Source organism: Doryrhamphus excisus, linkage group LG16 (assembly GCF_037039965.1).
Source record: "Doryrhamphus excisus strain RoL-2023G ecotype Guam linkage group LG16, RoL_Dexc_Guam_v1.1, whole genome shotgun sequence".
Taxonomy (NCBI): domain Eukaryota; kingdom Metazoa; phylum Chordata; class Actinopteri; order Syngnathiformes; family Syngnathidae; genus Doryrhamphus; species Doryrhamphus excisus.
This window is the reverse complement of record NC_136372.1, coordinates 4,335,778-4,363,667: the sequence shown is the minus strand read 5'-3', so window position 1 is coordinate 4,363,667 and position 27,890 is coordinate 4,335,778. Positions and strand designations below refer to the sequence as shown.

Genomic DNA, 27,890 nt, shown 5'->3' with positions numbered 1-27,890 from the left:
TAGAATGAGCTTAAATTTAGATGAAACTCTATATGTTCCTAAAGTATTTTTATTATGGCTAGGTGTCAAATCATCAATATATATGAAGAATATTACAATTCAGACCATTAATGCACGTATGTCATCATCATCATCATTATATAGTGTAATAATATGACACAATATTACTTTTTTAATGGGCAGCTATACCTTAACATGTTGTTGGTGGTTATAAATACAATATGGGTTTTTAATTTAGTAATAAAAAGCGTCGTAAAAGTAAAAAAAACTAGTTTATATTATATTACATATAACCATCAGTTCCATTTACTGTCGCTAGATGGCAGCATGTAATTTCCACTCTTGTTGTCCTCCATGTTTGACTCAGCGAAGAAGACGCCATTCCAGCAGCAACAACGCTACACTTCAGACAGTATTTATGTGACAATTCCCGACATTTTATTAATACCGATTAATCACGATTGTTTTGTGGGGAGGTTTAAATAATCCAAGGTGTTTTCTTCAATTGATTTGGCTGCAAACCACCGGCTTCTTTTGGTGAGTTTTGGTTAGCTTTGGTTAGCCTTGTTTGTTGTCATTAGCCTAACATCTTTTCACCTATTTTGTACTGCAAATAAACAAAAAATGTCTGCTGTCAAATTATGTGAAATACTATTAGAACCAGTAGGCAACGCTAATGCTTATTATGATTTTTATAGTAGTATTTTAGACCCTGCCAATTGGCTAAATACGTAATTCGGAATCGGAACAATGAGGACTTTTAACTATGTTTTTTCAGTCTTCGACCATCCGAGCCTATGAAATGATACCTGGACGACCTGCTTTGCTAATTTGAGACACTCGGTGAAGATGAATCGACCAAAACCAACAGCCCTGCGGCGCCCAAGTGCTGCAAAAACATCAGGTAAAATGACATGATTATTAGGTGTATGATATCCAATCAGCAATGAGATTCAAACTTTATATTCTCCTAGGTCACCCCCCGCCTGGCGACTTCATCGCTCTGGGTTCCAAGAACCAAGGTAGCGAATCCAAAGCCCCGGCGGTCCTCCTGAAGCCAGCTGCTGCGGTTTTACCAGCAGACCGCAAGAGAGACACTTCCTCCGCACCGCCATCCTCATCGGGTCTCTCCAGCCTTGCCAAGCGACCCAAACTTTCCACCACCCCGCCAGTCAACGCCCTGGGACGGCTTGCGGATGTTGTAGCTGTGGACAAGAGGGCCATATCCCCCTCCATTAAGGAGCCATCTGTGATACCAATTGAAGGTAAATCACAGACGCAGCATTTTTAATGCCTTTATATGTATAATAAATATATGTTCATTGTCAGTGTCACCGGCGCTGCTGCTGGACGAGATCGAGGCCGCGGAAGCGGAGGGAAATGACGACCGCATTGAGGGGCTGCTGTGTGGAGCGGTGAAGCAACTCAAGATGAACAGGGCCAAGCCGGACATCACGTTGTACCTCAGCCTCATGTTTCTGGCTAAAATCAAACCCAACGTCTTTGCCACTGAAGGAATCATCGAGGTACGGGCTTCATTTGTTCAATGATCAGTCATAATTAGAAAGGTCAGAGAAGAAATGTTCACACTAAAAAGATGGTTTGATGATAATAGAATATCCTTGAACTTAAATAAAACTAAAATCATGCTGTTTGATAACAGCAGAAAGGACACGTACCAGCAAATACAAATAGACGATATAGACATTGAAAGAGTGAAGGAAAATACATTTCTGGGGATCACAATAGATGAAAAATATAAACTGGAAACCTCATATTACAAATATACAACATAAGGTGGCCAGAAATATTTCAATATTAAACAAAGCAAAATTTATTCTCAATCAGAAATCACTCCACACTCTTTATTTCTCTTACCTATTGTGTGGAAATATGGGGTAATAACTATAAAACAATCTTCACTCGCTAAATGTACTGTAAAAAAGGTCAGTAAGGAAAATTCATAATGCCGCCTTCAAAGAACATACAAACTCCTTGTTTCTAAAATCAAAAATGCTAAAACTTGCTCATATAGTTCATCTTCAAACAGCTAAGGCTAAAAAAAAAACATAGGGCTAAAAAATTCATCCAATACTTCTCTACAAGAGAGGAGAAATATGAGTAATATGAGAAATATTTAATTTAATTTAATTTAATTTAATTTAATTTAATTTAATTTAATTTAATTTAATTTAATTTAATTACATTGCATTAAATTGTATTAAATTAAATTACATTACATTAAATTACATTACATTAAATTACATTACATAAAAAAAAAAAAAAAAACAACTTAAATTATCTTCGAAATGCAGGAAGTGAACAAATGTAACAGTTACTGATTGTAAAAGTACCAGATGGAGGGGTAGGATTTAATAAGCTTTGCTTCTTCCTACTCCTTTTGGACATGTGGAACTGTGAACTGATTATGTGATGCATTCAATTGTAATCTGATGCATGTTCAAATGAAATAAAACCATTACCATTAATAAGGTCAGATCTGCAAAGCTTTACTAAACCTCTGGAACATGTTCTTCTTCTCCTAAGGCCTTGTGCAGCCTTTTGCGGCGAGATGCTTCCATTAACTTTAAAGCCAAAGGAAACAGCCTCGTGTCCGTGCTGGCCTGCAATCTGCTGATGGCTGCGTATGAAGAGGATGAGAACTGGCCTGAGATATTTGTCAAAGTGAGACGTCCTCTTCTGATATTTAGTGCTGTTTTCGTCAAGGTTTTCATAAGACGTGCATTTTTCAGGTATACATCGAAGACTCCCTGGGGGAAAGAATCTGGGTGGACAGTTCTCACTGCAAGAATTTTGTGGACAACATCCAGACGGCTTTCGGCACCAAGATGCCGCCTAAAAGCATGCTGTTGCAAGCCGATACGGGTCGAGCCGGTGGCGATCTCAGTGCAGGTGCAGCGCTCTGACCCAGTGGTGGGCAAACTCGGCCCGCCAAGTGTTTGAATACGGCCCGCCCAAACTTTCCAAAGTATTTCATTTAAACTCAACATACAACCTGGCATCATGGCCTGAGCCAACCTTTTGATGGTTTTATCAATTTCGTTTTTTGACATGGTCTGTTGTTTACAAAGTGCTCCTGAAAAAAGGGACACAAGCACATAATAATAATAAGAATAATTATTATTATTATTAGATTATTATAATTATTATTAGAACTATTATGATTATTATAATTATTATATTAATGCTAATTATTATATTAATTATATATAATATTATTGTTATATTTGCATATTTTACATAATAATAATATAATAATTATTATTTTAATTTTATTGTAATTATTATAATATTTTATTATTTTTAAAATATTTAAATATAAATATAAAATAATAAATAATAATAGCAGATTGCATGACAATTTTACAGATACAATAATACCAGGTGGACTGTTATGTGTAAAATATAGTCTGCCCCCCCCCCCCTGTAAATTTTGTCATATCAATGCGGCCCGCGAGTCAAAAAGTTTGCCCACCCCTGCTCTGACCTAAGGTGGTGTATTGTATTATTTACTTGACTGTAGGTAGCAGTCCTCATCCATCAACTCCTGATGAAGATGACAGCCAGGCTGAATTACTGATAGCTGAGGAAAAACTCAGTCCTGAGGATGAAGGGCAGGTCATGCCAAGGTATAATGATCTTCGGTATATTCGTTTTTTTGCTGAATTAGTTCTAAGGGTTGTAGTCCGGTACAACGCAGGTACGAGGAACTAGCGGAGAGTGTGGAGGACTACGTGCTGGATGTTCTTAGGGATCAGCTGAACCGCCGGCAGCCGATGGACAACGTATCCCGTAACCTGCTGCGTCTGCTGACGGCTGCGTGCGGATACAAAGAGGCCCGACTCATGGCGGTGCAGAGGCTGGAGATGTGGCTCCAAAACCCAAAGGTAGTCTGACTTTTGATGTGGCGTCAAAGCACATTGCAGAACTCTTCACGTGGAAGTGGTTTTTGTTTTTGTTTTCCCTGTGTGCAGTTGACCCGACCAGCTCAGGACCTCCTCATGTCGCTGTGTATGAACTGCAGCACACACGGAGCCGACGACATGGAGGTGATCTCCAACCTGATCAAGATCCGACTCAAACCCAAAGTGCTCCTCAACCACTACATGCTCTGTGTCAGGTATCTACCAGACTAGTCCATTTTTTAAGAGCTCTATACTCCCTAGGAACCTTTACAGTACCATCCTATTGTAACCGACGCTACCAAATGTATTTGCATCTGTGCTAAATAAAAAGGTGCAGAGCCGATAAACACTCAGAAATACGCAGTGCACTTGAATGTGCTTCTCAGGAGGAAGGAAGTTGACAGAAACGGACTTCATCGTTCTTCTGGGTGTGTTCGTTTCATTCATTTTCTACCGCTTATCCTCACAAGGAGGGTGCTGGAGCCTATCCCAGCTGTCTTCTACACCCTGGACTGGTGGCCAGCCAATCACAGGGCACATATAGGCAAACAACCATTCACACTCACATTCATACCTATGCACGGGGAAAACATGCAAACTCCACACAGAGATGGCCGAGGGTGGAATTGAACTCGGGTCTCCTCGCTGTGAGGCCTGCGTTCTAACCACTTGTCCACCGTTTTACAACCAATCTTGTTCAAATTTTACACACGCGTGCTTGTTAGTCCCCTAAAGGTGTTTACCAAATTTGTCAGTGATTCGACTAAACACCCTAAAGTGACAGTGGGTGTTTCGTAGCGTGTGTTGCGATGTGTGAGAAATTTCAAGTCCCTCTTATTAATGGGGTTTAATGACAACACAGCCATGTGGTGTATTTTTTTATGGAAAATAATAGCACAGCCAATAACGGAGTATTAGGGCCACATTCAGGAAAACAGTTTCATTAAATTAAATTAAATTAAATTAAATTAAATTAAATTAAATTAAATTAAATTAAATTAAATTAAATTAAATTAAATTAAATTAAATTAAATTAAATTAAATTAATTATTCATTCTCATGAATTAAAGTAAATATTATACAGTCATTTTCTCCTTGTAAATTTATGACTTCTCATCATTTTTACAATATTATTCTCATTAATTTAAATTCACGGAAATAATTTCCAAATTGCTTGTTCTCTCTGCTTTTCATGTTGTTTTCACCTCTAAATGCAATCTTCACGGCTTTAAACTGAATGTTGTTTTTTGGCCTTGAATCTTCAGGGAGCTCCTGAATGCGCACAGGGACAACCTGGCCACCATGGTGAAGTTGGTCATCTTCAACGAGCTGTCCAATGCCAGGAACCCCAACAACATGCAGGTTCTCCACACGGTTCTGCAGCACAGCCCAGAACAAGCACCAAAGGTATTTTGATTATCTTATCATTTCATTTGGAGATATAATAAATGGTAAGGATGTTCAAGGCTCATTGTTATGTGTTTGCAGTTCCTGGCAATGGTGTTCCAGGATCTTCTCACCAACAAGGACGATTACCTCCGCGCCTCGCGAGCCCTGCTGAGAGAGATCATCAAACAAACTAAACATGAAATCAATTTCCAGTCTTTCTGCTTTGGTTTGATGCAGGAGAGGAAGGAGGCCAGCTATGTGGACATGGAGTTCAAAGTAAATGTCTAAACCCTGGTTCTCCTCAAGGTTATCTGCTTCCGCATCAAGTCTGACTCTGCTCGCTTCTCCTGTAGGAGCGCTTTGTGATCCAGGTGACTGATTTACTGACCGTCTCCATGATGTTGGGCATCACAGCTCAAGTCAAAGAAGCCGGCATTGCTTGGGACAAAGGAGAGAAGAAGAGTACGTTTGTAGCGTTGATTGCGTCTTTTACACTTCGGCCTTTCTGTGAATTGGCGTCTTTCTCTGGTGCAGATCTGGAGGTCCTGAGATCCTTTCAGAATCAAATCGCCTCCATTCAAAGGGACGCCGTGTGGTGGCTGCACTCCGTGGTTCCTACCATCAGCAAAGTGGGCGCCAAGGACTACGTCCACTGGTTTGTGTCTGAGCGGGGTTTCAGAGCATTGTCTGATTTCGCAAGCTCTGATTTTTCTCCTGTTTTGCAGCCTTCACAAAGTGCTTTTCACAGAGCAACCAGAGACCTACTACAAGTGGGACAACTGGCCGCCAGAGAGCGACAGGAAGTGAGTGACCGTTTGCTAACTCTTTGATTTCTAACTGGACTGAGACTCGTTTCGCTGTTCTGCAGTTTCTTCTTGCGCCTCTGCTCTGAGGTGCCCCTGCTGGAGGACACGCTGATGCGTATTCTGGTCATCGGGCTGTCCCGTGATCTGCCGCTGGGCCCCGCCGACGCCATGGAGCTGGCCGACCATCTTGTCAAAAGGGCGGCTGGCGTTCAGTCAGACGGTATGTAAATACCGTCAAATTTTACAGAAAAGTCACACGCTATGATGATTTCACTTCCTGTCAAACAGATCTGGAGGTCCTCGTCGTGGAGCGGATCCAGCTCATTGACGCCGTGCTCAATCTGTGTACATACCACCACCCAGAAAACATCCAGCTGCCCGCTGGGTAAAAACTTTCAGCTTTTAAGGCACTCAACATGCCGTACAGGTTTACGTTTTAAGTCAAAACAAATGACTCTAAATGTCTCAAAGGTACCAACCGCCAAATTTGGCAATATGCACCCTGTACTGGAAGGCATGGCTGCTGCTGCTGGTGGTGGCTGCATTCAATCCACAGAAAATAGGTAATGTCCGCACTGTTTATAATCTGCATATTGAAAAAAAAGTATTGGGACACTGTAAATTACATTGACGGAAATAACGTAGAGTTTGGAAACCTTTTCCACTCTTCTTGGCGTTTTCTTGCATAACAAACACATCTAAACTCATTCTACATGTTGCTTTGTGTATTGGAATTAATACAATTTTGAGACTCCATGGCGTACACACTGTAACTAGTTCTCAAGTGAGTCATGTTAACAAACCAAAATTAAGATTTTAATTAGTAATAGCTAGGAGCTAGGAGACCCGAGTTCAAACAAACCCTCGGTCATCTCTGTGTGGAGTTTGCATGTTCTCCCCGTGCATGCGTGGGTTTTCTCCGGGTACTCCGGTTTCCTCCCACACCCTGGACTGGTGGCCAGCCAATCACAGGGCACATATAGACAAACAACCATTCACACTCACATTCATACCTATGGACAATTTGGAGTCGCTAATTAACCTAGCATGTTTTTGGAATGTGGGAGGAAACCGGAGTACCCGGAAAAAAACCCACTCATGCACAGGGAGAACATGCGGGTGGAATCGAACTCGGGTCTCCTAGCTGTGAGGTCTGCACGCTAACCACACATCCGCCGTGCAGCCTAGATGAACATTCATTCATTCATTTTCTACCGCTGGGGGGGGGTGCTAGAGCCTATACCAGCTGTCTTGGGGTGAGAGGCGGGGTACACCCTGGACTGGTGGCCAGCCAATCACAGGGCACATATAGACAAACAACCATTCACACTCACATTCATACCTATGGACAATTTGGAGTCGCTAATTAACCTAGCATGTTTTTGGAATGTGGGAGGAAACCGGAGTACCCGGGGAGAACATGCAAACTCCACACATAGATAGCCGAGGGTGGGATTGAACTCGGGTCTCCTAGCTGTGAGGCCTGCGTGCTAACCACTCATCCACCGTGCAGTCCATATGCATTATTAGTTGTAAAGAAATCGTTTTTGGATTCAATTTCAATTCAATTGGGTAATTTCCCATCATACCTCATACGCTCACCATCTTGTATTTTATCGTGCAGGTTTAGCCGCCTGGGATGGTTACCCCACCTTAAAAATGCTCATGGAGATGGTGATGACAAAGTAGGTGCCTCTGTCTTTATTTTATTGTTTTCTCCAAATGATGCAAAAGCTGAACATTCATGCCTCCGCAGTAACTACACGTACCCGCCATGCACCGTGGCGGATGACGACACAAAAACCGACATGATCAGCCGCGAGCTGCAGATCTCTCAACGGGAGAAGCAAGAGATTCTTGCCTTCGAAAGCCACCTCGCCGCCGCCTCCACCAAGCAGACCATAACAGAGAGCAACAGCCTGCTTCTCTCACAGCTTACCAGTCTGGACCCGCAGTACGGTCATGTGACCTGACCCCAACGCAGATGTGGCTCGTCAACATACTTCAGTGTTGTCTTTGTTTTCAGGGGTCCTCCTCGTCGACCTCCACCTCAAGTCCAGGAGCAAGTAAAGACACTCAACCAGTCCCTACGCCTCGGCCACCTTCTTTGCCGCAGCCGCAATCCGGACTTCCTGCTCAACATCATACAGAGACAGGTCCACTTGCAAAAAAAAAAAAAAGTTCCCACAATGTCATCGCTCTAACTTTCATTTTTCACACAGGCTTCCTCTCAGTCCATGCCATGGCTGGCTGATCTGGTCCAATCCAGCGAGGGGTCCTTAGACGTGCTTCCCGTGCAGTGCCTGTGTGAGTTCCTCCTCCACGATGCTGCGGATGACAGCCTGCAAATAGATGATGACGACGAGGGAGGGAGCAGGGAGCAGAAAGCCAAGAAGAGACAAGTATTCTCATCGTTCCATCACACCTTTCGTACTTTTGTCTCCATTTAACCTTCCTCTTGTGTTCTGGTATCATTTCTTATGTTAACGGGTCGGTTTTGACCCATGTATTAAATCAGCTATAAAATACACTAAAAACAACAAGTTAGCATCAAATTTGCTTCTTATGTCTTGGTTACGGCGGCACGGTGGTCTAGTGGTTAGCGCGCAGACCTCACAGCTAGGAGACCAGGGTTCAATTCCACCCTCGGCCATCTCTGTGTGGAGTTTGCATGCGTGGGTTTTCTCCGGGTACTCCGGTTTCCTCCCACATTCCAAAAACATGCTAGGTTAATTGGCCACTCCAAATTGTCCATAGGTATGAATGTGAGTGTGAATGGTTGTTTGTCTATATATGCCCTGTGATTGGCTGCCGACCAGTCCAGTGTGTACCCTGCCTCTCGCCCGAAGACAGCTGGGATAGGCTCCAGCACCCCTTGTGAGGAAAAGCGGTAGAAAATGAATGAATGAATGTCTTGGTTACCTTCTTCGGCTTCCTCATCCATGAAAATGTTGGTTTTAATACTTTTGGTGTGGGCATGTAGGCCTTTTTTTGTCACTATACCCCTCCATTTAAATTTCCAAAAATGGTAAACAGAACCTCAAAAGAATCATATTAATAAATTGAAGGTTCTTTTGTTACCTGGTTATTACTGAGAGCTATAGAATCAATTAGTTTTATTTATTTTCTTATTTTAGTATTAATCACTAAAGAAACATCTATGGCGTTAGAGTGAATTTTGACCCATTTATATTAATGACAAGAAAAGGTAGAAAAAGTTATTGTTTTCAGCAACAAAACTTTAGTATAAACTGAAATCAAAAAGCAGAACAGGTCCAGATCTTGGTTCACTGTACTTCTTGCCATTCTTTTACATGATCCAAATTGTAAATGTGAAATCAGCCAATCAAATGAGTGAATTCACCTCACATGTATTACTGGAAAAGCGGTCAAAATGAGAATCCCCTGAAGCTTACATGATGAGAAGAGGAGCTTTGTTGTCATTGTGTTGGCTAATTGTACACCTATGATTTCAATTTTGGCTCAAAATATTGCTTTATAGTCATATTATTATAACAGTACAGTGGTCATAATTTCAACCAGACCATTTTAAAATTTAGTAAAAACATTTTTTTTGGTTTTATTTTGTTGAAATTGAGTTTCCTGACAAAGTCAAAAAGCCTTAATGCAATAAACAAATGTTATGTGATTCTTTTTATTCATAAAATGTAAAACGGGTTAACTCAAATGGTGATTTCCTTCCAGAGACAACAAAAACAAAGGCAGCTCCTTGGACGTCTTCAGGATCTTTTGCTTGGACCAAAAGCGGATGAGCAAACCACATGCGAAGTGCTGGATTACTTCCTGCGACGTCTCAGCTCCTCTCAGGTGGCGTCAAGAGTGCTGGCGATGAAGGTAATCCTGTTATTACCGTTATCGTTATTACCAAAACCTCATTCATCGTACATGCACCCGCCTGCAGGGGTTAGCACTGGTTCTTACTGAAGGAGGCCTCAAAGATGGAGAAGATCGCGACCAGCCTATGGAGGAGGATTCTGCTGATTCTGAGCTCCTGCCCGGGTACCAGTGGCTCCTGCAGGACCTCCCGAAACTCCCCATGTTTGACAGCGTCCGAGGCATGACGTCCACCGCCTTGCAGCAGGTCTGCATGATCGGCATCTAAACATTTGAACGTCATCAGCAGGAGAGGTTTGCTTTTAAAACATGTTCCTCCTTCCTCCTCCCCACAAGGCCATTCACATGGAGACAGATCCTCAGACCATCAGTGCTTATCTCATCTACCTTTCCCAGCATGCACCAGTGGAGGAGCAGGCTTCTCACAATGACCTGGCTTTGGTAAATACTACAAAATAATATGAATTCTTCATCTTAGCATGATATTTTTCCAATGTCAGTTTTATCGTTTTGTCGCTACAATGTCCGCTAAACGGTAACACTGACACCCGCGTCTCCTCTGCAGGACGTCGCCCGGCTCATCGTGGAGCGCTCCACCATCATGAACAGCCTGTTCTCCAAGCACTCCTGTCGACCCGAATCGGAGGCCGTTCTCAGCGCTTTCCTCTCCATCTTCTCGGCCTACATAAGGAGAATGAGGAAGACCAAGGAAGGGGAGGATCTGTACAGCTGGGTACCTGGGTCCTCCTTGTGAAGATCATGATTGATGAACTCACTGTTTGATCGTTTTCAATCGATTTCTTTATTTTTTTTTTAGTCAGAATCTCAAGATCAGGTGTTTTTGCGATGGACTACAGGGGAAACCGCCACAATGCACATCCTTGTCGTTCACGCGATGGTCATCCTTCTTACTCTCGGCCCCCCTAAAGGTAGTTTTAAAAAAAAAAATCTGAATGTTTAGTTTTGATTTAACATAATGGATGTGTGTGTCTTTACTACAGGAGAGAGCGACTTCTACAATCTTTTGGACATTTGGTTCCCTGACAAGAAACCTTTACCCACCGCCTTCCTGGTGGACACATCCGAGGAGGCCCTGCTGCTGCCCGACTGGTTGAAACTGAGGATGATTCGATCCGAGGTGTCACGATTAGTAGATGCAGGTAACCCCCTCCATTAATCAACAAAAATCTGCATATTTCCTCATTGGTTTTGCTTATTGTAACACCTCCGGTGTCCTTCTTCAGCTTTGCAGGACCTGGAACCTCAGCAGTTGCTTCTGTTTGTTCAGTCCTTTGGTATTCCGGTCTCGAGTATGAGTAAACTGCTGCAGTATTTGGACCAGGCTGTCTCTCATGATCCACAGTCACTGGAGCAGAACATCATGGATAAACGTAAGAGTCGGCTACAAGTAATACTCATTAGAGATGTTGAATATGGGATTTCATTATTGATATCAGTTGATATTGATAAAGGGAGCAGCTCTTCCCCCGAACGCATTATGTATTTTACAAATAAACATTGTATAAAAAAAGGAATAATGATTAATACAACTTGTTTGGTTCCAGGCGCAACTACTTTGCGGTGATTTAGGGGGAGCCAAAGTACACACAAAGAGCAAACTTTTTCAGAATCTCGGAGCAAAACTTGGAAATAATTCCAGCCAGCGGAATTTTATGGCATCTCAGTCGGACACCGTGAAAAATTATCTGATATTTAATTTACTCCTAATTTGAGATTCATATTTGACTTTATGGGTGGCACGGCGGTCGAGTGGTTAGCGTGCAGACCTCGCAGCTTGGAGACCAGGTCCACCCTCGGGTTTTCTCCGGGTACTCCGGTTTCCTCCCACATTCAATTTTTATATAATGATAGTGACTACAGGAAGTACTGAACTGAAACAGGAAGTTAAAAAAAAAACAAAAAAGAAGGAACCTTCCCAATGCTAACGTGTGTCTATATTGTCTTATTTTCTTCTTATGTCAAGTACATTGGGTATTACAAGTGAAAAGGTGACTATAGGGGTGTTATTTCATGTCTGTAGGGCTCTAATGTACAAAAAAAAACATATGGGGAGGTCTGAAACAGGTTTTCTATCCAGCATGAAAATATCCCATTTATAAATAAGGAAGGGCTGAGTGGTTAGAGTGCAGGCCTCACAGCTAGGAGACCCAAGTTCAATTCCACCCTCGGGCTTTTCTGTGTGGAGTTTGCATGTTCTCCCCGTGCATGCGTGGGTTTTCTACGGGTACTCCGGTTTCCTCCCACATTCCAAAAACATGCTAGGTTAATTAGCGACTCCAAATTGTCCATAGGTATGAATGTGAGTGTGAATGGTTGTTTGTCTATATGTGCCCTGTGATTGGCTGGCCACCAGTCCAGGGTGTATCCCGCCTCTCGCCCGAAGACAGCTTGGATAGGCTCCAGCACCCCTTGTGAGGAAAAGCGGTAGAAAATGAATGAATGAATGAATGAATTTGACTTTATTTTTTCCCCCCCAACTAGATTACATGGCCCACCTTGTGGAGGTGCAGCATGAGCGCGGTGCCACCGGGGGGCACACTTTCCACACCTTACTGAGCTCCTCTCTTCCTACGCACAGAGGTCAGGTGCTTCAACTGCTTATGGCGGGTCAATTTTAACTCATTGTATGTCAAAAATGAATAAAAATAACATACATTGCTTTTCACAGATGACGCTGATACAAGTAAAGCTAAAGTTACCGTGGAAACGCCCCACGGCTCCGTTAAGATGAGAGCAGCAACTCAGCTTCCTGCGGTCGGTCCTGATGATGATCTGACAGGATTGATGCTTCGGGTATGAATCGCAGTAATATCTCATCTCATGTTACCGTTATCCGAAACTTACGGAACCACCCCCCCCCCCCCCCCCCACTCCTGCAGATATTCCCGTTGAAGGCGGAGCCGCGCTGGCACGGCCCGCCTCCCAACCAGCTCTCCCTGGCCTTGCAGCAAGCTCTGGCCAAAGAGATCATGCGAGCCAAGCAGGGTCACGTTCACCAGGGGGGGTTGGCGTTCTGTCTCCTGCAGGCCATTGCGGCCTTGCTCACTTCAACCCACGCCGGACAAATCGTCCTCTCCATGCACCGTAACCACGCCCTCTCCTGCCCGCTCATGCGCCAGCTTCACCTCTACCAGGTAAATCCAGCTCACCTTAAAACTCCATTTCTATTCTTTTCTACCAATTTAACCGTCTTTCATGTTGGCAGCGCCTCGTCCTGCAGGACGTCTCTTTCTCCTCACTGTTCCTCAAGGTCAGTGTCGAGATGCTGATCTGGCTTGACAACCCGTCTGTGGAGGTGGGGCCACTGAAGACCCTGCTCAAGTCCTTTATCAGCCAGAACTCTCACACACACAGATACAATGACGGTGAGCGCCTTTTTGTGCATGTTTAACACACTATTTTATTTATAACCACTGATTTTCTTCGCAGTACGCTCAGGTTTCCTTCACCTGGATGAGACGCTGGCGTATCGCAGCGACACAGAGGTGCCGCTCAGAGCCGTCATAGCGATGCTTAAAGCGGGAGAGAGATGTAACGCAGAGGCTGAGCTCATTGGAAAAGGTATTCATGGATGTTAATGAGCGATTAATTACGGGTTAACTTACTGTGCTGTTTTATTGATGATTCTTCCAGTGCTACAAGGACTCATGGAGGCCAAGTCACCTTATTTAGAAGAGCTGTTGTCTCTCTTAATGACTGTCGGTACACAGAACGGGACAGCCGGCCCCGCTGCCATGGTGATATCATTGCTGTTGCAGGAAAGCGGGGAGCGTGCCGTGAAAAAGGACACCAATGAAAACAGGTGAGCGCCATTGAATGTTGTTACATTTAAGCTCTGCTTAACGTTAATGTTAATGTTTAATCATCCTTGCCAGCAGCTCCGAGCTGACAAAATCCGGGTTGAGCTCAGGGCTTCTGGTGGACTGGATGGAGTATCTGGACCCTGAGGTTACATCCGTGTGTCCCGACCTTCAGCAGAAGCTCTTGTTTGCCCTCAACAAGGTGAGAATCAGAATCAGAATCAGAATCAGAATCAGAAATGGTTTATTGCCATGTATGATCAAACACATACTAGGAATTTGTTTTGGTATAGTAGGTGCATACACATCTATTAAAAAAGAATGAAAAATACAAAATATGAAATACAAAATATACAGAAGAACATCCCCACGTTGTATTATATCTTCCTTAGAGAACCGTACCTTAGAGAACCGTACCTTAGAGAACGTTGAGATTTTTAAAAATAGTCTCAAAACCCACTTATTTAATTTAGCTTTTAACTCTTGCTCTTAAGTATACTCTTTTTTTTAACCTTTGAACTTGACTTTTATCTAATGTTTATTTTATACTCTATACCAGGGGTCTCAAACTCAATTTACCTGGGGGCCACTGGATCGCATCAGGTTTTCCCAAAAAAAAACAAACACATTTATTAAAAACAGAAAAATATACAAACTTTTTCAGTGCTTTGGTTCCGATTTTCTACAATAAAAGCTCTGATAAAACATTCAATACAAAACAATAACAAATAAATAAAGAAAATCAATCAATCAGTAATAAATAAATATAATAATAATAATAAAACTGCAAATAATAAAAACTTAAGAAACCACATATAGTTGGTGCTTAGACAAATTATTTTTTTCAGATAAAAATGAACAAAGCATTATTAGAGCCCTGTAGACATGACAAAACACGACTTTAGTCACATTTATACTTTTTTTTATTTACAACATATTGCGCAACTGCAGGGTCTTGAGACACATGCTAACTCGCAAACTAGAGAGCTAGCGACCTAAACGATAGCCTTCAAGTTATTTCCTGTAAACTTAAATCGACAAAAACTTACCACTTCCACACGGATAGGGAGGATAACTATGAACAGTTATTTAACCTTTAACATGAACATTAACATAATAATTTTTTCTGGGTACATGATACCATACAGCATCCATATCAAACTAACATTAAACTTTCATATCAAGGCGGGGGCCTCAAACTAGTGTCCCGCATGTTTGAGACCCCTGCTCTATGCCTTTTGTTTTGGATCTTAACCAAATGTTTTTTATAGCTTTACACATGCTTATTTTAGTTTTTATTAATGTTCTTATATATTTCACTTTTATGTTTTATGTTTATTTCTATATATACTTTTATATTTTTATTTTATGTTTTTATATTAATCCCATATATCCAGTGTTTCCTCAGTGGGGGCTCTCTGCGCTGGGGGCTGTTCTCGGTTGGGGGCTGGGGTGTCTTTCTTTTTTTTTAACATGTAAAGCACTTTGTGCTACATTTTATGTATAAAAAGTGCTCTCCAAATAAAGTTTGATTGATTGATTATATCTTCCTTGATTCATCTTATCGTGTCTCTGTCTCAGGCACGAGGCACACCGGCCTACAGGCCTTATCTTCTGGCCCTGCTCACGCATCAGTCCAACTGGTCCACGCTGCTGCAGTGCATCAGCGCCCTGCTCAGCAAGCGAAAAGACTACAAGTAAACATAGCATAGTATGCATTTTGTAACACCATGCTTTTTATATTCACTTCAAAACATCTTCCAGATTGGACCCAACGTCTGCTCTGGATTTCCTGTGGGCGTGCAGCCATATTCCACGCATCTGGCAAGGACGCGACCAGAAGATCTCACAAGTCAGTTCCAGTTCAGTTATCATCTCCCTTGAAACACCACCACCCGTTCTGATGTATTTCTGCGTTTCCCCCCCCCCACAGAAGAAAACCGAGAAGTTTGTGTTGCGTCTCAGCTCCGAAGAGCTCATCAGTCTGGTGGATCTCATCCTGGCCGAGTCGGAACTCAACGTCCGCAACTCCCCGCACGACGAGCAGAGCGTGGCGGAGGAAGCCTGCTGCTCTCTCATCCAAGCCAGGTTGCCTCTTCTCCGCTCGTACTGCAACGGCCGCCTGGAGAACATCAAGAAAGTGTCCGAGTACCTCATCAGCTGCACTAAGAAGTGGGAGGACAGGTTGGTGGTTGAACAGAAAAATATTGCTGTATTAATCAAAACATAGTGCAACCCTGAAATGATGTAACTTCTCGCTATTAGATGTTTCAGGTGTACTTTTTATAGTATAGTATAGTAACGTATACTTCTACCCCAATTAGTCCACGCCAGTGAGTGTTTTTATCTTGCCGCTGATTAACCGGGGGTCCAAAATCGCTACCCGATGTTCCTTCCACGGTGCTACTGAACTCTACAGCCTCCTCCTCTGTCAGCCACAATGCCGCGGACCGGGGAAAAACCCGATAATTAGGTCTATTGGTGTGAAATTAAAACCGGCAGAAGTCGTCGGCACCGTGATCTCTTTAAAAGCTCAGCACGTTATAATGAAGCCGAGAGGATTAAGGCTGGAGTGCTAAAACTCGCCTGTGTTGTGAGCCGCTGTCAGAGATCAGGGTGCAACTCTTTGTGGAGGCCAACCCTCCTTTTTTTTTTTTTACCCAACGTGTCTGTGCTTATTAAAAGCACTTTAATGAGGAAACTTTGGCCAAGGTCAGACAAAATTAGCTCTCGAATTACAGTATTTTTTTTTTTTTTTTTTAAAGCCTGAGCAGAAATGGATGCTCATAAGCACAAAGTACAGACGCTCGGCCTTGTGTTGAGTAGATGTTGTGCGGTCTTCACCGGCAGATAAGCTGCTGTTGATTCCAATTACACACCGACAACAAGCCTCTTTTTACTCAAGGTCGCTCCGGCTGCTATAAACTGTCTCGTTAGCGGAGTTCAACTCTCTCCCTTTAAGAGGATTTTCATGAAACTGCCACAGACATGAAGGCAAATAAATAAATACATTGTTGCTTTTCATGTGCTTAGTTTGTCTTAACTGCGTGTGAATTCTTGTCGTTTGTGGACATACACAAAAGACGATCATGAGCTGTGATCTTGTATCAAAAAAAGCTGCAAAAAGTGGCACTTTCATGACGTTAATACCAGTGTACAGTCTGCGCTGGCTTCAGGGATTAAAAGTGGTGATAGGGGGAGGTCATTTTGTTTGCTTTTGTTAGCATGTGGCTAAGTGTGTGCTTGTTCCCCGTTCAAACATCTCAGCACCATGACTAAGCGTTGTCAGAACCTGCTGCTGCAGATCTACCTCCACTTCCCAGAGGTCCTCCAGCATGTCGCCTTACCCGAGGGGACTTTAAGCAGCGGGGGGACAGCGGACGGAAGCACCTCCAAGGTAAATCTAGCCGTTTGGCAAAGTTTAGCTACTAACCTTAGCTATCATTGAACGTACAGCATATTATAACAACATAACTGCACATATATATGTACGTTAGGGTGCATCAAATTTGAATGGGAAATTTTTAATTCATAACATTATATTTTATATAATATTTTTCTAATGAACATAAAAATGTCTTTAGCAAAGTTTTGAGGAAATCCATTGAGATTTAGGGGTGCCACCTCACACATAAACTTTTGTAAAATTTCAGAAAATGTGCAATTTCTAGTCTAATTCCCAAAAATATCAGAAGTGTATATATGAAAAAAGATTATGTAGGACTACAGTACCACTCTCAATAAATATGAGACATCAGCAATACTGTCTACTCTATATTACTGTTGTTTATGTTATGCTTGCTCAGCTATTAGCAAACTGTAGCTAGCTAATGTTAGCTACAGTACAGGCAATGAGCACTAAATACTTACAAATATGACTACAAATCATTCAAATTACAAACACAAAACCACAAATTTGCTAGTAATATGTAATAGGAGTGGTGGCACGGCGGTCTAGTGGTTAGCGTGCAGACCTCACAGCTAGGAGACCAGGGTTCAATTCCATTGCGTACACACTGTAACTCGTTCTCGAGTGAGTCTCATGTTAACAAACCAAAATTAAGGTTTTAACTAGTACTCTGCATGGGGGTGGTTAGTACACAGGCCTCACAGCTAGGAGACCAGGGTTCAATTCCACCCTCGGCCATCTCTATGTGGAGTTTGCATGTTCTCCCCGTGCATGGGTGGGTTTCCTCCGGGCACTCCGGTTTCCGCCCACATTCCCAAAACATGCTAGGTTAATTGGCGACTCCAAATTGTCCATAGGTATGAATGTGAGTGTGAATGGTTGTTTGTCAAAATGTGCCGTGTGATTGGCTGGCGACCAGTCCAGGGTGTACCCCGCCTTACGCCCGAAGACAGCTGGGATAGGCTCCAGCACCCCCGCGACCCTCGTGAGGAAAAGCGGTAGAAAATGAATGAATGAATGTAATGGGAGTCTTTGCTGACCTCAAATCTCCATGGCGACCATTGAAGTGTTCATCACTTTATTCCACAAAAACAGATATATGGTGGCACCCCTAAATAATCATGTATTGGAAAAATATTTTGTATGTGTTGTTTCTACACTTTTAGAACCCGGCCATATCAAAATTCAATAATTGTGTTTTTTGATGAGCCCTAATGTACGCATAATATGATTTTATTCATGCTCTGTATTTTATCAGCTTGACGTCCTGGTCCACCGTCTGGTCACGCTGCTCGCTGATGTAGGAGACTCAAAATCATCAGAGGGACGTGTTTCTGATGCTAACCTCGCATGTAGAAAGCTGGCCGTGTCGCATCCTGTCCTCTTGCTAAGGTGAGAAGTCGGTCCGCAATGATCCACTTCTTTTCACTTCCGATCCGATCCCTGAATCTGGACATCGGAGAGTGTGCAACCACGGCAAATGTCAGACATCGCACATGCCTTTCATTGTTGTTGATTTTATATGAGACTGTAATAAACAGGGGTGGCACGGCGGTCAAGTGGTTAGCGCGCAGACCTCACAGCTAGGAGACTAGGGTTCAATTCCACCCTCGGCCATCTCTGTGTGGAGTTTGCATGTTCTCCCAGTACATGCGTGGGTTTTCTCCGGGTACTCCGGTTTCCTCCCACATTTTTATATAATGATAGTGACTACAGGAAGTACTGAACTGAAACAGGAAGTAAAAAAAAAACAGAAAAAAGAAGGAACCCTCCCAATGCTAACATGTGTCTATATTGTCTTATTTTCTTCTTATGTCAAGTACATTGGGTATTACAAGTGAAAAGGTGACTATAGGGGTGTTATTTCATGTCTGTAGGGCTCTAACGTACAAAAAGTACGTTTTCTATGCAGCATGAAAATATCCCATTGATAAATAAGGAAGGGATGAGTGGTTAGAGCGCAGGCCTCACAGCTTGGAGACCCGAGTTCAATTCCACCCTGTGTGGAGTTTGCATGTTCTTCCCGTGCATGCGTGGGTTTTCTTCGGTTACTCCGGTTTCCTCCCACATTCCAAAAACATGCTAGGTTAATTAGCGACTCCAAATTGTCCATAAGTATGAATGTGAGTGTGAATGGTTGTTTGTCTATATGTGCCCTGTGATTGGCTGGCGACCAGTCCAGTCCAGGGTGTACCCCGCCTCTTGCCCTAAGACAGCTGGGATCGACTCAAGCACCCCCTGCGACCCTCATGAGGAAAAAGCGGTAGAAAATGAATGAATGAATGAATGTAATAAACAGGCCAATATTATATTGTAGCGAATGGGATATCCGACTGTTTTGTGTGGCTGTGAACGCGTCATGCATACGTATGTATGTATCTACTGATATCCTTCTGACAGCATTTCACTGATGAAATGACCCGCCATTTTTATCGACTTTGCTTTTCTTGACATCTTCCCAGGCACCTACCCATGATCGCCGGCCTTCTTCACGGTCGCATTCACCTAAACTTGCGTGAATTCCGGCAGCAGAACCACATGACATTCTTCAGCAACGTCCTCGCTATTCTGGAGCAGCTGCAACCCCTGGTATTCCACACCGACCACCAGAGGGCGCTTCAAGACTGCCTCTTGTCCTTCATGAAGGTCCTGAAGGTAAGTGCTGCTTGACTCTGGCTGCCATTTTTTTTTTTTTTTAAATTCTAAACATTGTCGCTGTCTGATTACAGAACTTTCAAAGGAGCCGTTCCCCTTTAGTCATCATCAATAAATTCCTCCAGTTCACGCAAAAGTACATTACCCATGATGCAGCAGCCGCTATCCCGTATCTGCAGAGACACTCTGACATACTGCAGTAAGTCATCTAATGATACATAGTACATATCGTATAATCATACAAATGTGTCTCTGGGACCTCCTCTTCCAGGAGCATGAGTGCTGAAAATCCCGACTTGGTCCAGTTGAAGTCTCTCCTGGCCGGTCTCACGCTTCCTGTAAAGAGCTCTTCCTCAGAGGTCACAGCAGAAGACAGAGATGGTAACTCAACCTCCATTTCTAAAATAGATTTGATGCCCCTGTTTGTAGATTACAATTTTCATTATTCATCAACCCCAGATGAGGTAGCGGCCGGTTCCCTCCCTATGGTCAACATCTCTGCGTCGGTTCCTCTAAGCGGCGCTGACATGACAAAATATCTGAAGAAGATGTCGAGAGGGGAGGCCGTGGAGGGTGAGGCTGAATCGGCAGCTTTGGCATCAGAACGACAGAATGACTCAATGCGCTGTTTTTGCTTTTCTTTCTCCGCAGACGTGTTGGAAGTGTTGACGGAGGTGGATGAGAAGTCGAGGAGGAGCCCGGAGATCATCCAGTACTTCATCGTGAGTCACTAAGCAAATAGAACACATGCAGTCCGACTCGGACTTAAAAGTGAAGGTTGCATGGTGCATTTATGGAAATGGTAATGGTTTTATTTCATTTGAACATGCATCAGATTACAATTGAATGCATCACATAATCAGTTCACAGTTCCACATGTCCAAAAGGAGTAGGAAGAAGCAAAGCTTATTAAATCCTACCCCTCCATCTGGTACTTTTACAATCAGTAACTGTTACATTTGTTCACTTCCTGCTTTCCATAATACAGTTTGTTTTTTTTGTTTGTTTTTTTAAATAATGTACCTCGTAACTGTTACATTTGTTCACTTCCTGCTTTCCATAATACAGTTAGTTTTTTGTTTTTTTTTAAATAATGTACCTCGTAACTGTTACATTTGTTCACTTCCTGCTTTCCATAATACAGTTTAAAGTTTTTTTTTTAAATAATGTACCTCGTAACTGTTACATTTGTTCACTTCCTGCTTTCCATAATACAGTTTAAAGGTTTTTTATAAATAATGTACCTTGTAACTGTTACATTTGTTCACTTCCTGCTTTCCATAATACAGTTTAAGGTTTTTTTTGTTTTTTTTTTAAATAATGTACCTCGTAACTGTTACATTTGTTCACTTCCTGCTTTCCATAATACAGTTTAAGGTGTTTTTTTTAATTTTTATTTTTTACATAATGTACCTCATACCGAAGTACAAGATCATGTTGATTTAAGTATTCAATTGTGAACTGTTTGAATCATGTAAATGTGTGTTATCTCACTAAAATGGTCTTTTGGGGGTGGGGGGGCAGAACGACCTGCAGAGACTCATGACGTCCTCTGAGGAACTGTGTCGGAATATCGCCTTCAACCTGGCACTGCGCTGCATCCAGAATAATCCCAGGTACTGTATTCCCACAATGGAAAGTGGGAATGATTCTGTAAAAAAAAAAATTCTGTATATTTTTTATTTTTGACAAAAATGATTGCAACTTCTCTGTCCCGCAGCCTGGCCACCGACTTCCTGCCAACGTTCATGTACTGTATGGGCAGCGGGGACTTTGACGTGGTGCAGACAGCCCTCAGGAATCTTCCGGAATATGTGCTGCTCTGTCAAGGTAAGAGGACGCGACCACGTTGGCAGGGTTACGTAATGCTCCTTGGGATGACCGCATACCGTTTTTTTCCAGACTATATATTGAATCAGTCCAAAAATGCATCACATAGAGGTAAAAAAAAACATATATAGCTAGTTTTTATCTAAAAAAAAATTCTAAACCAAGCCAGGTTATTCAACTACACAACAACACACAACAACAGAATGAGCTACGTTCAAGAACAGCAGCACTTCTTTTTGGAAGTTTGCCCATCATTCACAATCCGTATATGAGACATAAACATGGCTTTCTCTTTCCTGTGTTCTAAAACACATAATGGGACACACCTATTGCGGCAATAAAACTCGCCATTAACAAGCTTGTATGATTTTATATACATGCTGTATGTAGTATAGTAACCATGTAGTAACAGGTACATTCATGATCATGATGATTTTGGAGCTTTGTGGGCGCGTTGCTTTCACACAAGTTTTGTTAACTTATCCAAACTCAAAAACAATCAGTGCATCCCATTACATTCATTCTTAGCTGCCCCTTTTTTTATCTGTTTGTATATCTTTAGAACACACAGAAAAAGAAATACACGTGTGACTGAGCTACATAACTGCAGAAAGAACATATAATTACATATAAATATATATATAATTAACATAAGCAGTTAACAAGTCATAAGTGTGTCTAACAAGCACGTTACTGGTAAGAAAGTTCACCAAGCTCCCGATCTCGCTGTCACTAGCCTATCCAATCCACTTTATTTATATAGCACATTTTATAAACAGAGTTTCCAAAGTGCTGCACAGACTATTAAAATAAAAAGTAAAAATAAAATACAATAAATAAAGTTACAAATTGAATTTAATCCAAAACTATAAGATCATTTAAGAAATAAAATGGTAAAATAGATGTTAAAATATTAAAAACAAGAAGCAAAGCAATAAAATTATTTTAAAAAATAAAACCAATTAAAATAAATACGACTCAGTCTGAGTTAAAAACCAGAGAATAAAAGTGGGTTTTAAGACGAGACTTAAAGCTTTCGATTTTGGGGACAGTATAATTAGCAGTATGATTAACTTTTCCAATTTGGATACATGAAAAAAGTCTGTAAATGACGGCACATGTCCAAACCCTCCATCCATGTGAGTTTTGTTGTTTTTGTTCTCCTCCCCTATCCAGAGCATGCAGACATCTTACTCCACAAGGCGTTCTTAGTGGGCGTCTACGGACAAATCGACACCAGTTCTATGATCTCAGAGTCCATGAAGGTCCTTCACATGGAAGCAATTTAGATTATTTGGTATTTTTCACCACACACTCTTTGATTCGTATTACCCATTACATTTTCACCGTCCCAAATATGGAATTAGGCTTTGGCCAAGGGTTTGAATTTATATGAATTTCAGTCACCGAAACATTTTGGACTTTTAAACGGAAAACCACAAAATCATTCATGTCTTTGTCCGCAATCGGCAATGTTTTGCTGTCACCTAAAAAGCGTTTATGAAGCACACCCCCGCTGAATAAAAGGAATGACACAAACTGCTTTTGAGTGAGTAGTGGAACAAATTTTATGCAGCCAAAAAAAAAAAAAAGATGAGTTGAAATAGTAAATAAAACATCCTGGCAGCTACCAAACCCAATTATGAACTCTGTGTAAGACGAGGGGAAAAAATGATGCTAACAGGCGCCCTTTCAATTCGTTGCAGACAAAGCAGCAAGCGTCTGTCACGCTGCGTGGCGGCTCGCTCCTCGCCGGCGTGCGGCAGACAGATTAAAAGGCGCGATGAACATGCCGCGATGGAAACCATTTTGCCATGAAAGTGTGTCTTGTTTAGCGCCGTGCCGCCAACTTCCTCTGAAAGCCTCCTGATGGAGCGCAAAGAGCCCCCCCCCGGTCAAACAATGCAGGCATGCGGGGCCCGAAAGTAGGAAAGTGGACTTCCCCCCCTTTGGGGACAAATTGACCGTGGCGGTAATTGTTCAATCATTTCCAGTCAAAGGTCCGCTTTGATGACGTGATACGAGTCCGACCCCCGTTAGACTGCCACTGGGTGTTGTGTTTCGCGGAACGTGAGGATGAGGCCGAGGCATGCCCGCACTTGTCACTCAGTGGAAGCTGTCACTCAGAAATAAAAAGTCCAGTAACGTACATTCGGCTTTTAGCACTTGGTACCTCTTTGTACTACACTCTTTGGAACATAGGAACAACCCCCCCCTCCCAAAGCAACACACACAAAAACATTTTAACACTTGCACATGACTATTAATATGCAGTGTATAATTTCTACCACTAGGGGTCTCTGAACCAAAAGAAAGTAGTCCATTCATGTGATTTACCTTTTTTTTATTAATTAAACATGCAGTGTAGTCTAAGATAAGCCAAGCTTTTATATACTCCATATAGCAAATTATAGCACGGGTGTTTATTTACCTAAATTACTATTATTAATTTTTTTATACAGGCTGATTGGCTGTTTTAAAATACTTCAAATTCTGTTGTTTACTCTTTAATGTAAGTCGACTGTACCAAACATAAGACGTTGGTGCAAAAGATATGAGAACCTATGTTTTCTATCCCATAATAGTGTCCGATGAAACCCATTCCTGGGTACCCGTAGAAGCTAGTAGCGATTCCTGGTGCCCGTATCGACTTTTAACTAATTTGAACAGAAAACGTAGCTTGTTGATTTTCCAATTAATAGTCCAACGAATCAGCAGCTATTTTTGTACTCTATTAACCCTTTTTTTAATATTAAAAAATATATAAATATTCTCTGGTTTTAGCCTCTCAAGTGTGAATTTTGATTTGAATTTTTGTCATTTTTGTTTTCTAAGCAAAACAAGATATTGTTGACTTTGGAGAACAGTGATAGACATTTTAAAAAAAAAAACTTTATTCTGATGTGTTGTGGACCACACTAACTGATTTGGCTGACCGAAGTCCATCCCACAGTCAAAATATTGTGAGAATAACGACATAATAGTAAAAGAAAAAATACAACAACATTGAAATATACAAATAATAAATATACAATATATATAGTAATATATTAGAATATTTATATTAGTATAATAAATGATAATTTAACAGATAATTAAGAAAATAAAGGAAAAAATTAGGAAAAATATATTAGAATATTTATAATAGTATAGTAAATGAGAATTTAACAGATAATTAAGAAAATAAAAGAAAAAATGAGGAAAATATAGGATATTTATAATAGTATAATAAATGATAATTTAACAGATAATTAAGAAAATAAAAGAAAAAATTGGGAAAAATATATTAGAATATTTATAATGGTATAATAAATGAGAATTTAACAGATAATTAAGAAAATAAAAGAAAGAATTAGGAAAAATATATTAGAATATTTATAATGGTATAATAAATGAGAATTTAACAGATAATTAAGAAAATAAAAGAAAAAATCTGGAAAAATATATTAGAATATTTATAATGGTATAATATATGAGAATTTAACAGATAATTAAGAAAATAAAAGAAACAATTAGGAAAAATATATTAGAATATTTATAATGGTATAATAAATGAGAATTTAACAGATAATTAAGAAAATAAAAGAAAAAATGAGGAAAAATATAGGATATTTATAATAGTATAATAAATGAGAATTTAACAGATAATTAAGAAAATAAAAGAAAAAATTAGGAAAAATATATTAGAATATTTATAATGGTATAATAAATGAGAATTTAACAGATAATTAAGAAAATAAAAGAAAAAATTGGGAAAAATATATTAGAATATTTATAATGGTATAATAAATGAGAATTTAACTAAATTAAATAAAATAAAAAAAATTGTAATGTAATTAGAAAAAGTCCACACTAAAATGGCTCAAGTTGCAGCCCTAATTGTAATTCTTAATATTGCCTTTCATACCCATACATTATGGTCCAGTACTTCATAGTAATATGGACCCATACCTATACAGTCATCACTATCATACAAATGTCATGTCATGGATTATACTGAGCCATGATATGCGCATTGATATCATTATCACACCAATGTGAGCCGATACGGTTCATACGTACGTATAGCGTCTGGATTTTGACTACTCGCGATACTTCAAACGCTACCATCTAATGGAATTGCTAAAATGCTGCATCAGGATGTATCCCTACGGAATGCTGTAATTGAATAGTGGCCTTAATTGGACTAAAAGTAGACTATTCCTGAACTATGAGTCTGCTTTTAATGACTGTATTTACACAAGATGTCGTCCTGCCGTTAATTGCACCTGCATGGTGTCCTATAACTAGCCGAGAGCTGTGTTTACGGTTATCCATCAACCTGCTGCACAAGTCCTGACGGCTCTTGGTCAGGCGCCAGCATCCTATTGGCCGGGCAGCAGCCAGGCGGAACGGGGATGAGTGACGGCAAGAAGCGTGGTAGCATAAAGGGCGGGGAGAAGTTGGGGAAAACTTGCGCTGTCGTTACTTTTGGTTGCGAGGCTGCATGCCCTCAGCTGAGGCCAGCCACCCCGAGCCACGCCCACTTTTGTGGTGCCAGATAGCGGTATTGATTAGAGTGATCAGCTTGGCAGGAATGCAAATGTTGCCTTTTGTTTCGGTTAAAGGAGGGAAGGGATGTGCCGCTACCTGCCCCCCTCGCACATCTGTCCGCTCTTCCTCTCAGTGGCACCCCTGGCTTTAGATCATCTCCTCCTCGTCCACGCTTCAGTTGCGCTCGGCTCGCGTGGAAAAAAAAAAAAATCTCTTTCCCGCTGCCACTTTGATGTCTCAAGTGTGATTTGCTTTTGCATTGCGTGGGTTGCTTTCACCTTGATGACATGAAAAGCAAGACCGGGGCCTCTTCTCGGGTTCCCCCCCCCCCAAAGGCTGCCGACGATGCTCGACTAAAACAGTGCACCCCGCGCTCTGCCGGGGATTCGATTACCGGCACCCAACATTGACGCCTCCTCAGGCATGACATCCACTTTTCCTCCCAAGTTACAAAAGACTTTTAATGTGTGCTGATTGAATTATGCCAATCCACATTCCTCACGGGGCTTTTTCTACAACAGACATGAAAGCCTTTGGAAGTAGGAAAGCACTCGACTGCTCAAGCCTGACCACATTGTGGCGAGCAGCCGTTTGTGCAATCAGAAGCGTGTGCCCTGACAAGAAAGAGGCAGGGGATGAATCATGTTTTTAAGCTCAATGTACTGTAAGTGAACGTCAATGACAAGGTTTACTCAATGATGAGATGACAGCACATTCATAGTACTGTAGTACTATACTATATAGTACTATAGTACAAGTACTGGTAAGGAAGCAGTTAGTACATAGTCACAAAAAATTAATTCATTTTCTACCGCTTACCCTCACAAGGATCGCGGGGGGTGCTGGAGCCTATCCCAGCTGTCTTCGGGCCTTGGACTGGTGGCCATCCAATCACAGGGCACATATAGACAAACAACCATTCACACTCACATTCATACCTATGGACAATTTGGAGTCGCTAATTAACCTAGCATGTTTTTGGAATGTGGGAGGAAACCGGAGTACACAGAGAATCGAACTCGGGTCTCCTAGCTGTGTGGCCTGCATGCTAACCACTTGATTACTGTGCAGCCCCTCACAAAATATTCATTCATTTTCTACCGCTTATCGTCACGAGGGTTGCGGGAGTGCTGGAGCCTATCCCAGCTGTTTTCGGGCGAGAGGCGGGACTTAACGCCCTGGACTGATGGCCAGCCAATCACAGGGCACATATAGACAAACAGCCATTCACACTCACATTCATACCTATGGAACTCACTGCGACATAAGGAAAGAGTGAGTAATTTTACTTTATTTTAGTTTAATTCTAGCATGTATGACAGGTTAGGATTTTAAAATGCAGACTAATTTTTTTTCTAAACGTTTCTTTAAACTACAGACTAATTCATACGGTTTGTGGTTAGAACAGCTAGGAAGTCAACCAATCAATTACTTTTACTTTATTTTAGTTTTATTATACTCATCCAACTAATAGGAAAACCTATTAAGGAGTACCTTAATTAAATAAAGAAACTGACTTGAACTTAGCATAATAATTATATGGACAGTTGTTTCCATCAGTTGTTCAAACCCCCCCCCCCACCCGCACCCCTATTGCTATAAAGTCCCCTTTGCAAAACAACCAATAGCAATCAAAGGGATACTTAATAAACCTTTGTGAATACTA

General features: G+C 41.5%; 1 protein-coding gene across 1 annotated transcript; it reads left to right on the top strand.

Moving 5' to 3' along the window:
• The first annotated feature begins 351 nt into the window (after positions 1–351).
• ints1 (integrator complex subunit 1) lies at positions 352–24,288 on the top strand. Its single transcript, XM_058049768.2, has 48 exons — positions 352–537; positions 795–904; positions 975–1,265; positions 1,330–1,526; positions 2,548–2,685; positions 2,754–2,913; positions 3,545–3,650; positions 3,722–3,908; positions 3,996–4,141; positions 5,192–5,333; positions 5,415–5,591; positions 5,669–5,777; positions 5,850–5,970; positions 6,041–6,118; positions 6,184–6,341; positions 6,410–6,506; positions 6,593–6,684; positions 7,746–7,806; positions 7,878–8,075; positions 8,148–8,277; positions 8,344–8,523; positions 9,827–9,976; positions 10,044–10,223; positions 10,313–10,417; positions 10,542–10,709; positions 10,794–10,905; positions 10,978–11,136; positions 11,221–11,367; positions 12,479–12,577; positions 12,666–12,790; positions 12,877–13,131; positions 13,203–13,362; positions 13,427–13,558; positions 13,631–13,799; positions 13,873–13,999; positions 15,379–15,494; positions 15,562–15,649; positions 15,731–15,981; positions 17,065–17,194; positions 18,465–18,598; positions 19,669–19,861; positions 19,936–20,060; positions 20,133–20,242; positions 20,321–20,434; positions 20,513–20,583; positions 21,386–21,477; positions 21,582–21,691; positions 22,868–24,288. The coding sequence occupies exons 2-48, from the start codon at positions 850–852 to the stop codon at positions 22,978–22,980; spliced, it is 6,558 nt and encodes a 2,185-aa protein (XP_057905751.2). The 5' UTR covers positions 352–537; positions 795–849; the 3' UTR covers positions 22,981–24,288.
• The last annotated feature ends 3,602 nt before the right edge of the window (positions 24,289–27,890 follow it).